Source organism: Hypanus sabinus, chromosome 14 (assembly GCF_030144855.1).
Source record: "Hypanus sabinus isolate sHypSab1 chromosome 14, sHypSab1.hap1, whole genome shotgun sequence".
NCBI lineage: Eukaryota > Metazoa > Chordata > Chondrichthyes > Myliobatiformes > Dasyatidae > Hypanus > Hypanus sabinus.
Genome location: NC_082719.1, coordinates 84,063,070 through 84,075,981, shown reverse-complemented (window position 1 = coordinate 84,075,981; position 12,912 = coordinate 84,063,070). Strand labels below are relative to the sequence as shown.

The 12,912-nt window shown below is 38.6% G+C and overlaps 1 protein-coding gene across 1 annotated transcript in view; it reads left to right on the top strand.

The window, feature by feature from the left end:
• The window catches only part of LOC132404955 (ciliary neurotrophic factor receptor subunit alpha-like), a 318,762-nt gene that overhangs the window by 122,271 nt on the left and 183,579 nt on the right, over positions 1-12,912 (top strand). Inside the window, exon 4 of the mRNA XM_059989574.1 lies at positions 10,243-10,482. Within this exon, the coding sequence (XP_059845557.1) occupies positions 10,243-10,482 (240 nt within the window). The remainder of the gene's footprint in view (positions 1-10,242; positions 10,483-12,912) is intronic.

Sequence of the window (12,912 nt, the reverse complement as noted above, 5' to 3'; positions counted from 1 at the left end):
TCTGTTCCTCCACCTCCGCCGCATCCCTATCTATTATTTTAGTCTGGTTCTCTTTCTCTCTCTTTTTCCCCCCTCACTATAATCTCTCCCCCCAGCCCTACCTTTCTTTCTCTTTTATTTCCCATAATTCTCCACCTTCCCCCTATCCCATTTCCCTCCAGCCTATCACTTCCCAGCTCTCTACTTTATCCCTCCCCCCACTTCTTATCCCCCCCTTGACCATCCCATGTTACTTCACTCCTGGTGAAGGGTTTCAGCCCGAAACATCATTATTACCTCCTCCCATAGACGCTGTCTGGCCTGCTGAGTTCTGCCAGCATTTTGTGTTTTTTATTCCACACACAACTAACACTATTTCAAAACTGTTTGGTCTAAGCATGATGTAGTGTCTAATGGCCGTACAAGTGCAGTCATCTGATGCTAATTAGAAACTGTTTGACAACAGTCTCCTGTCCCAATTAAGCAGCATAAACAAAGACATCCTGGCCATTTTCTAGATTTGTTTCTGTTCTTTAAGAGTTGTCCCAAATAAGCTGCTGACCCAGTTAACCAGAATCCACTGTGTGGTCTCTCACTGTAGTTTTTGATGCTTTGTCTTTGATGGTGTCATGTTCCTTGGGAATTGTTAGCACTGAACTCACTGTAGAGTACTTTCTATCAACTTCTTGCCTTGTGTTTTTGAGCTGTCAGGAGGTGAACCTCTTGCCAAAGGATGCTTAACCCCTGACTTGCTCTTACAGCCACACTATTTATTCAGCAGGTCAATGGCAGCTAGGTGTAATGGTAGCTCCCAGAATGTTATGGAGGAATATTTGGTAGTGGTAATGTTATTTAATGTGAGAAAGAAATGGTTGGACTCTCTTTTGCTGGGGATGGGCACTGTCTGGACCCTTTATTACTCATCAGACCATCCTGAGTGCTGTTTAGGTCCTGCTGCATGCAGGAGTGCTTTTTATTTGATGTCCAGTCAAATGCTGCCTTGAGGTCAAGGGCAGTTGCTCTCATCTCCAGACAATGTTTCGAAAAGGGCTGTGTTAAGCCTAAAGAGTAGTAGTTGAGGCCAAACCCATAGTTGTCAATGACCTGGGAAAGATATGTTCAACTGAAGACAGGATGGCTTGACTTGATTTTAACAGGAAAAAGGTAGACCGTAAGGATTTGAATTATATTTAAAGCACTGGATCCTTTTTTATATTGTTTCCAGATAGCTAACATTCTGTATCATCGCACTGAAGACAGAGTGGTACATATAGAACTGTGCAAAAGTCTTAGGCACAGATATATATAGCTAGGGTGCCTCAGATTTTTGCATAGCACTGCAGTGATTTTAAGTATTGCACTGTACCGCTGCCACCAAAGAAAAACAAATTTCATGATATACATGAGTGATGATAAACTTGATTCTGATATGGGTCTCTATTGTGGACTGAAAGTGGAAATGAGGCAAGGTGTAGGGAATCATGTTTGGGAAAAGGGAAGTGAGAGAGGAGAAAACGGGAAACATCAAATTCACGTTCTCTTAGGATGAACAAAAACAGTTGTTGGAATCAAACGACCTTGCCTGGTGTCTCAGGGCTGGGTGTGTCTGTACCCACACCACCACTCCATCTCTGGCTCTCCTCTGTCAACTGACCCACACCCCTCCCACAGTGCTTCACCAACATCCTTTGCTCCTGCAAGATTTACAAGCTTGCTCTCTGCTCTACATTGATAAATATAGTACTGTGCAAAAATCTTTAGCAGCCTAACTATACGTATGTGCCTAAGACTTTAGCAGAGTACCGTATGTGACCATGAAATTCCTCTCTGACACTTTTGAGATGCTCTCTGTGGGAAATTCAGACATGCATTGTAGATTTTACTTGTGCCTGTTATTGGCACAGCACGCTTCAACATAGTTGACTTGGAAGTCATAAAAGGTCTTACTTTTGTATAAGGCTGCATTCATCATGTCAAGTAATTATGAAAGATTGTGTGTTTTGAAAGAGTATCCATAAATGAAACAATTATGAAGTTCAAAGAAACCTACCAGAAAAATAAGAGCTAACATCAATGTGAAGTTGAAAATTTAGATTTCCCATAGGTTTCAAAGATTGCACTTGTCAAATTTCCTAACTGGTTTTAACAAGATGGTTGTAAGCCTTTTCTTGTCCAAGCTTCTTGAATGTCCAAATTAGCATTTGGAAGTGATTGTATTGACAGTGGCTTGACCTAAGCATTTACAGTTCATTATTATGCCCAATTATTGTGGAGAAAATTTCCAAAGCTTAAAGGATCAAAAGGAATAGTTGACATTGGTAGAGATTCCACACTCCATAGTGGAATTAACTCACTTTAAATCGTGAATCTGGTACCTGTCAAATATTTTCTTCGCCATTCTGCTTTCCTTTGAAAATTGTGCAGATTCTTGAAATTATAAATGTATAGTTGCTAATTTTACTCAATGTTTATATGACTGCATATGCTGATCATTCAGTGTTCAAGATATGAGTCACTATACAAAGGTATTGTAGTCATGATCCTGTCTCCTTCCTCAGAACCATACACATAAACCTCATAAACGAAATGCTAGACCATGAAGAGCAAACCTAGAACTGGTAACACATACACAGCCCTTTCTCTAGGATTGAGATGATTTATTTTAATAAAGTTAACCATAGACTTTTGAATGAAATGCAGGCCAGCTAAATAAGCATTAAATTTTGTATTTTTTCTTCAAATTGATCACTCACCATCTGGTGATTTGAGGTCTGAGAATAAGTGGTGATAGTTGGAATTTGTATTTTAATGGATGAAGGAAATGTCTGCAGAGTCAAGAAGGAACACAGGTGGTAAATTTGGAGATTCCGCTAGCACAATGATATTGCAGGTAGGGATTTTGATTCTGGTCTTCAGTATTGCCTGCATGAATTTTACATGTTCGCCCAGTGAACACATAGGGCTGCTTTAGTTTCCTCCCAAATCCCAAATGCATGCTGGTTGTTAGGTGAATTCACTGCTACAAATTATCCCTAGTTTGATGTAGCTGGTGGAAGAATCAAGGTTTTTCTGAATCCCGGAACAGAGAAAAGCTCACTCATGAGTAGATCCTACACACACAAATTCTCATGGAAATAACATTTGATATCAGAGTCATAGAAAAATTACGGTACACTATTTCAAAAATTCTGAGATCAAAATAAAACTGTTTGCAGGAACACTTCCACGTTCTGTCACTGAACATGCCTCCATAAACTTACTGTAGCTGTGCCATGAGATTATGATAGTTTGTAGGCAGCAAAAAAAAATCTGAATTGGCTGCTTCACTTTTGTCTCGCCGATAAAACTGAGATTCAGGAAGAATAAGCATTTGAGATAGAATCAGCTGTAAGTAATAAACACAATAGATTCTGCAGATGCTGTAAAGTAAGAGGAACACAAACAAAATGCTGGAGGAACTCAGCAAGTCAGGCAGCATCTATGGAAGGGAGTAAACAGTCAATGTTTTAGATTGAGAACCAACAGATGCTGTAATACTCAGAGTAATAGTTAAAAATGCTGGAGAAACTCAGCAGGTCAGGCAGCATTTATGGAAAGGAGTAAAAGGTTGACATTTCGGGCCAAGATGCATCATCAGGACTCAGCCCAAAACATCAACTGTTTATTCCTGTTCTAGATGCTGCCTTATGTTCTGAGTTACTCCAGTATTTTTATGTGTTACTTGGGACTTACAAGTCATGGTTTGAGAGTCAGTACAGACTCAATGGCCCTAATGGGTTGCTTCAGGATCAAAAGGGAAAATGGAAATCTGCGTTTTAGGGTTAGGGTAAAATAAAGATACTCAGATAAAATTTCTATGGGTTCCAGCTCATGTAGGGGTGAAGGGGGATGAGAGGGTGGATGATTTGGGCGTTAATGAAAGAAAATATTGAAATGCACATTAGTATCAGTAAAGCAGAAGCTAAGTGTGTAATCTGGGGAAAAATCATCCAAATGTGGCAAGAAAGATGGGACAGAGAGGGGAAAGGGAGGTACATATCAAATTCAAAAGAGTGTTACAGGTACTAGGGTAGGCAGTGGATACAGAAGAGAGGAAACTGTGTGGACTAGGTTAAGGCTGGGGCACTGTGCACTAAACAAAATGTTGAAAAGGATAGGAAAACACCAGACAGGATTGAGTGAGGAATGTCAGGAAGAGGAGTCAGTAGAATATGTAATCCTGAGTTGCAGGAAATATGGGATACAGAGAGAGATGATGAGAATTAATCTAAGGGAATTGGGGGTTCAAAAATTCACATTAAAAGGGTTACTGGGCATGGGTGAGAGAGCACAGGTCAGGGTGCTTTTAGCTACCAAAATGAACCACCTCACACCTATCTGTGTTGAACTCCATCCGCCACTTCTCAGCCCAGTTTTGCATCCCATCAATGTCCTGCTGTAACCTCTGACAGCCCTCCACACTATCCACAATACCTCCAACCTTTGTGTCATAAGCAAATTTACTAACCCATCTCTCCACTTCCTCATCCAGGTCATTTATAAAAATCATGAAGAGTAGGTGTCCCAGAACAGATCCCTGAGGCACACCACTGGTCACTGACCTCCATGCAGAATATGACCCGTCTACAACCACTCCTTGCCTTCTGTGTGCAAGCCAGTTCTGGATCCACAAATCATTGTCCCCTTGGATCCCATGCCTCCTTACTTTCTCAGTAAGCCTTGCATGGGGTACCTTATCAAATGCCTTGTTGAAATCCGTATACACTACATCTACTGCTCTACCTTCATCAATGTGTGTAGTCACATCCTCAAAAAATTCAATCAGGCTCATAAGGCACAACCTGCCTTTACCAAAGCCATGCTGACTATTCCTAATTAAGCCTATTCCTAATCATATTATGTCTCTCATTCTTCTGAATTCCAGTGAGTACAGTCCCAAGTGACTGAATCTCTCCTCATAGTCACATTTGGAATGTGGGAGGAAACCTAAACACCCAGAGGAAATGCACAAGATCATGAGGAGGATGTACAAACACCTTACGAACTGTGGTGGGAATTGAACCCTGACCTTCCAATCACTGGCGCTGTAAAGCATTTCACTAACCACGTTGCTCAAGCTGTGAACTGACTGTGCATTAAATGCTATGACTAGATCTTCTATTGTTTAGTCATCAATTTATTGACTGCTTTAATTGCTATTTTGCATTGGCGGGAGAGCTTGACCGCTGAGCGTTCCAGTCTCTTTCAGCATTATCCTAGGCATTCTTAGCATCTTCATGGTGTATGTGTTTTCTCATTTTTCCTTTGTCTGCTCAACCCTTCTGCATTTATATGAGTATTAAATTTCAACCGCCATAATTTTTTCCCACTTACATATTTTGTCTAGCTTGTACTGTAGTTTCTGAACTGTCTGTTCTGATTCCGCCTCTCTCTTAGTTCAGCATCATCCACAAATTTGTTCAGTCTGCTGTTGTTTTGAGAGTACAAATTATGATGTGAATTAGAAACAGTAACGGTCTCAGAACACATTCCTGCAGCATTTCACTCGGAACATCTCCCACCTCCTCTATTCTGAATTACTTGTCGAAAGTGTACAATTTTATTGGTGAACCAAAAGAGTCTTAGACAATTCTGATTTTCACTGCAGTCTATAGCGCCACTTTGTTCCCATCAGAATCTGATCACATCTGCAGTGAGCTTATGGAATCACACTCAGTGACAGAACGTACCGTATAATTGTTCAAGCAAACTGTTCTATTCTGATCTCAGAAGTTTGAAAATAGCATCATTTTAGTGATGGATATCAAATAATGCTACTTCCATGAGAAGCTGGGTGTGTTGAACCTACTCACAAGTGAGCTCCACTCTATTGTGAAATTCAGAAAGGAAATTAAAATGATAGACGTGACCAGTTGTATCCTCGGACTGGAAAGTCTGGAATTACAAAGCATAATATTAGGGGTTGATCATTTAGGTCTGAGTTTATTTCCCAACTCGGATGGGAATTCAAGATGAAAGATTCAAAATTCAGACCTCATTATCACACGTACATCCAAAGAGACAGTGAAGTGCATCATTTGTGTTAACAACCAACACACCCAAGGGTGTGCTGGGGGGCAGCCCGCAAGTGTGGCCACACATTCTGGCACCAACAGAGCAAGTCCAAAATGCTCCGCAGAACACAACAAGCGACAAAACAGGAACAGCAAAACAAACGAGTGAAAATCTGCAGATGCTGGAAATCCAAGCAACACACAAAATGCTGGAGGTACTCAGCAGGCCAGGCAGGATCTATGAAGAAAAGTAGCTGATGTTTTGGGCCAAGACCATTTGGCAGGACTGGAAAAAAAAGAAACAAAACAATCTCAGCAAAACAAACCACTTTCCCCTGTCCCACTCACTCACTCACACAAATGAGGAGCAGACTCGAAGAGCATTATGGCCACATTCTTCTTTCCGTATTTTTATTTTGCAGATTTCACTGAGGATCTTTTTGGAAAATTGATACTTCTTAATTGATTTCTTATCATACACCATGTGATATTTCTGTCTATAACTTTGAATAGCATCATCCTCAATTCTCAATTTTCTATCAAAGCATAAACTGTAAATCACTCTCCATTTGATTCAAAATCCCTGCTTTAGTTCTGGCTGAGATCTCACTGCAATTGAAATCAGGCAATATTCATACCTAGGTCTTACTTCCTACATTGAACTAAAACTCCAGTAGGTGGTTGGCAGGAAGGTCAAGGAAATTTTATGGTCGGTGGTTTGTAGAGAACAGGAGTAAAAGATGTTGAATTTGGTGCAATAATGTGGCTGTTAGCACAGTGGCTTTATAGTATCAGTGATTACCGATCAGGATTCAATTACCAACGCTGTAAAGAGTTTGGATATTCTCACCATGGAAACTGAGGTTTCCTCCAGGTGCCTTGGTTTCCTCCCACATTTTAAAGATGTACAGGTTAGGGTTAGTAAGTTGAGGGCATGCTATGTTTGTACCAGAAGTATGGAGCTACTTGTTGGCTGCCCCAAGCACATCCATACCCAACCATTATGTATCAAGGAAGAATGTTTTCTGTGGTATGATATACTGTATATCTATTAACTTGGGAGTGTGGAATGCTAGTTTTATAACACAAAAGTGCCAACAAAATTGGTAGGCTTAATGGTCTTTTCCTGTTCTGCAAAAATAGAATATGGTCAGATTGTGTTGTAAAATAGAAGGCAAAATACGCTAGATATTGAAATAAAAGAGGAGACCACTGAAGTGCTCTGCAGGTTAAGCAGCATCTGTAGACAGAGAAATTGAGTTAATGTTTTAGTTCAATGATATTTATCAAAAAATATTAGAAATTTGGCAAATTGCTGCATCCCTAAGTTTCCCAAAATGCATCTAACTTTGGGAAATAATGAATAGATATAATCATTGTTGCTGTGGAAATATTGGAAATGTAGAAGAAAATGTAAAACATATATTCCCAGGTATTCTCATTGTATCTTCAGTCTAGAAATCAAAAGCAAAATTATTAAACTGATGAATATATATAATTAATCCAGTGCTTCACAACAATAGATTTCACATTATTTAAAACATTTAATCTAAAATTGAGAATGGGCAGTAGACTTTAATATATGTTAGACATTTTTTTTATTTATTCTAAGCTCACCAAAGATCTAATCAAATTGGATGATTCTTTTTCACAACTTTTCAGTCAATAATAAATTGATAAATTCTACATGATCCAATTTCCTTGGTCGCTTCTAATGATGACCTTTTTAATCTCCATCTCTGATGGTTTATTAAGTCTCCATTGCAATTTGCCAGTGAATTGTTAGATTAATGTACATTTCAAATCTGCTTGTTATTGAAAATTTCAACGTATAACTGGAATCAGGAGTGAGTTGGAAGGAATAAATATTAGGATGAAAAGAAGTGAATAAAATCTGAGGAAATTAATAAAGAGAAAAGTGAATGTGAAAAAAGATTTTATTATTATTAGAAAATAATTATTAGAAACTAATAAAGAGAAGAGAGAATGTCAAAAAAGATTAAGAGAAAATTAATTATTAGTTTTAGGCAGGAAATAACCATAGAGACAACTTCAATTTTGTTATTTTTAAGTTTTTTTGGATATTGTTAAAAGATATTTGCATGAAGGGAGCATTAGAATATTATCATTAAAATATCAGCATGAAATTCCATGATTCAATGAGAATCTTTTGCACATGATGCAGATAAGTTTGCAAGTGGCTATTCGAGAGTTACTATCCCGACTGCTGTGATGCAAACCAAACTTAGTGGCCACTTTATTCAGTATACCTGAACACCTGCTCATTTATGCAAATATTTAATTATTTGGTTTTCCTTACACTGTGTACAGGAAATTACATTAAACATTGTAAAAAAAATACATCATAAATATTGAAAATACACACCAGGTTGAACCTTGAAGTGGATGGGCTACAGCAGCAAAAGACTATGTACACACCCTGAGAGTATATAGATCAAATTCGATTTACAGATTTAGCTAAAGTAGATGGCCTTCGTAAAGCCAATAATAGTGTGGCTTCATTGTAGGTATTTAAACCAGACTAATTAGTAATTGTTTATTATTGTCACCTTTTAAAAGGATTTTGCCAGGACTTGAGACGTGAGCTATAGGGAAAAGTTGAAAAGGTTAAGACTTTTTTCCTCTGTAGTTTAGGAGAATGAGGGGAGATTTGACAGGGGTGTGCTGCTGCACAGACCGAAAGAAGCTGCAGAGGATTGTAAATTTAGTCGGCTCCATTACAAAATACCCAGGACATCTTCAAAGAGTGGTGTCTCAGAAAAGCAGCGTCCATTATTAAGGACCTCCAACACCCAGGGCATGCCCTTTTCTCACTGTTACCATCTGGTTGGAGGTACAGAAGCCTGAAGGCACACTCTCATTGATTCAGGAACAGCTTCCTCCCCTCCGCCATCTGATTCCTAAACGGACGTTGAAACTTTGGACACTACTTCACTTCTTTTTTAATACATAGTATTTCTGTTTTTTGCATAATTTTAAATCTATTCAATGTACGTATACTGTATAAAGTACACTGAATAAGATATATTTATTATTACTATTATTTTTTTCTTCCTCTGTATTACATATTGCATTGAACTGCTGCTACTAAGTTAACAAATTTCACATCAGATGCTGGTGATAATAAACCTGATTCTGATTCTAATTAACTACAATTCTGAGCTATCTGTCATGACCTAAGCATTCTAACATCCTCGACGGTGGCAAACACTTCAACATTTAAAGAATAAAACTCCTGCTAATTATGTACTAGAAATACACACATTTTCATCGGCATCTATGAATAAAAAAGTCAGGTCAGTGTTTTGATTGAAGACCAGGTCCAAAAGGTCTGTAGACAAAACATTAATTAATTGACTTATTGAGATGCAACGCGGAATAGGCCTTTCTGTCCCTTCAAGCCACACTGCTCAGCAATCTCCTGATTTAATCCTCGCTGAATAACAGGACAATTTTTAGGATGACTAATTACCCTACCAACTGGTCTTTGGGCTGTGGGAGGAAACTGGAGCACTCGGAGGAAACCCATGTGGTCGCGGGGAGAACATACAAGCTCCTGACAGGCAGTGACGGAAAATTAACCCTGGTCCCCTGCATTGTAAAGCTTCGTGTTAACCACTATGCTACCGTGCCGCTCCAAAGTGCTCTTACTCTTTGCCATGCGATAATCAGGAAACTTGGAAATTACAACACCTTTCCAGAATTTGTAAGACGTTTTACTTTTGCCTCTATGTAATCACTTGCAGAGTTACACCAAATTAACTCTGAGCAAATTTAAACCATGCTTTTGTTAACTGGTACTGAAACAACGAAGGGAGGAGGAATACAACAAACAAAATGATTGAGATGAACTTTAATTTTGCTGAAGTAAATGTGACCTTTCATTGGTTCAATTATGGTCATTGGATTTATTGAGTACGCCCACAAGAAAATGAATCTCTGGGTTGTACATTTGTGTGTTGTTTGATAATATTTTTACTTTGAACGTTGAAAAGCTTAGTGGTTTAGAGTGAAACAAAAATCACTCCATCTAGTTTAGATTAACCCGAGTAATGACTATATTGCTTGACAGTCCTCCCTCCTGGTACAGACTTCAAAAGTAGACACTTGGACAAGTTATAAGTAAGTAGATGGCACTAGTAAGAGGAAGCATCTTAGATAATATCTCAAATGTTTTCTCTGCTTTCAGAAGGGCGAAAGTACTACAAACGGATTGGAACCAATGTAACCCTGTCGTGCGAGACCTCTGACACTCATACTCCAGTGATATGGAGATTTAACGGACATGCGATAGCCCGCGATGAGGGTCACCTTCTTCAAGGCACCAACCTCACCCTCATAAACATAGATACACTACGCAGTGGGACCTATAGCTGTCATGAAAAACACAGCGAAAGCTTGAAGAATCAAATAACAATTCAAGCTGGAAGTAAGTAGCTTTTCAGTGTTTATTTTTTCAATGAATCTTTCTAGATGTAGAAAACTATCCTACTGTGCTCATAAATAATCCTGCTGTAGTGTGACTGAAATATCTTAAAGTCAGACTTGTGGGTTGGGGTTAAGGGGAATCAGTTCTATGCCAATAATCTCATTACCAACTGCTGAGTTTGTTATGAGTTTCATTTATTATTAGAACAACACTAGCTAAGCACAAGACAAAAGGAAACCATGTTAATCCACTTAATTTTGGTTTAACCCATGCATGAACTAACAGGGTTGCCTCATATCTCCTTTTACTGATTTTGGGATCCCTTGTATATAAGATGATTACATTTTTATTGAAAACACGTGACTTTTGTATCAAATGAGGGTCTATGCCATTAGCTTCTGTAGGTATTAAAACCTGACTAAATAAAGCTCTGAAGTTATTTGACAAAGCTTTAGCATTCCTCGATACTTGGTTGTGCCAAACTCTCCATTATTAAAATAATGAAATACATTTTGAAAAAATGTTAGAAGCATGCAATGGTTTGATCAACATCTGTAAGTGGAAAGAATCAGGTTAGTATTTTGACAAAAGACCTACTATCAGGTCTGAAAAACAAGAGTTAAAAACGCTCTTATACATCACCTCCTACAGAATTTCCAGCTCCTTATTGTCCAAAATTTGTAGGATGCTTTATACGTCCAGCTCTATATAGTCTTTTGCAGAGTTACATCCATTAGTTCTGAATAAATTTAATCCATGCCTGTGGTAAATGCAACTGATGCAGCTGAAAAGGGAGGAGAAATATGACAAACAAAACGATTAAGATGAAATTTAATGACGCTAATGTAACTACTCAATAGCTTAGAGAGAAATAAACTGTGGTGTTTACTAGCTCATTAGGATTGTATGAATATTAAATAGGTGGTGTCAAAAAGTCAGAAAATGTGATTGCCTTGGGGGTGAGAAGCATTAACACCACTACAATAAGCAATGACTAGACTATCCTAGTATCAAAAGCAACGATTCTTCAGTACTTTGATGTAGTACTGGCTTCATTGTTTTCTCCAGCTCAGTCAGAGGCTTGAAGGCATCAGACACAGAAGTGAAATACTATCAACTGGAGTGAGCTGATACATATTGGATGCAGTTGATCACAGGAGACTGCAGTAGATAATTAGGCTTCTCTTGTATTTCTTGTGCACCAACCAATATTTTAGAACTAAGTAAACACCAAAGGCAAAGAAAAGGAGATACAAGTCAAAAAGTAAGACGGCAGCATATGTTATATGTTACCTTTGAGAACATGGGATGACTTCTGGTATTTTGCTGTATCTAGACACTTCAGTTTTAATAGGAAGAAGTACAGTCGATGTTTCGGTTTGAGACCCTTCATCAGGACTCAGTCCTAACGAAGGGCCTCGGCCCGAAACATCGACAGTGCTTCTTCCTATAGATGCTGCCTGACCTGCTGTGTTCCACCAGCATTTTGTGTGTGTTGCTTGAATTTCCAGCATCTGCAGATTTCCTCGTGTTTGCATACTTCAGTTTTAATTGTGTGTTATTGCTTTCAATAAATGATAATCTGTTTCATAGGTCCAGCATTTTTTGTTTTTGATAGTAGCCATACAAAAAAAAACAATAATGATACATCAATACTGAGTTTTGAATGTTGCTTCTTGAGGAAGTGAACAGAAGCTCAATTTTCAACTCCGTTATGGAAGTAGATTACAGAATCAGAATCAAGTTTAATATCATTGGCACGCATCATGAAACTTGTTCTGCAGCAGCAGAACATTGCAATACACAATAATAAAGACAGTGAATTACAGTAAATATAACAATGTATATATAAAAAGTTAAATTAATTAAATAAGTAGTGCAAAAAGAGAAAAAAAGTAGTAAGGTGTTCATGGGTTCAACATCCATTCAGAAATCTAATGGCAGAGAGGAAGAAGCTGTTCCTGAATCATTGAGTGTGTGTGTCTTCAGGCTCCTGTATCTCCTCCATGATGGCACCAAGAAGAGGACATATCTTCGCTCATAGAATTCCTTAATGATAGATGTTGCCTTTTTGAGGCATCACTTCTTGAAGATGTCCTAGATGCAGGGGAGGCAACTGCCAGTGATGGAGCTGACTGAGTTTACAACTTTCTGCAGCTATTTTCAACCCCCATACCAGATGGCGGTGCAGCCAGTTAGAACCCTCTCCACGGTACATCTGTAGAAACTTGCAAGTATCTTTCATGCCATGCCAAATCTCCTCAAACTCCTAATGAAATATAACCGCTGTCATGCCTTCTTTATAACTGCATCGAGCCCAGGATAGATGGACACTCAAAATGTTTCGAGGATGGGCTCAAACGTTTCTTGAGGAAGTGCGACATGGCAGTTAGCGAGGTGCTATTATTGTCTGGGGCATCAGAGTTTGGA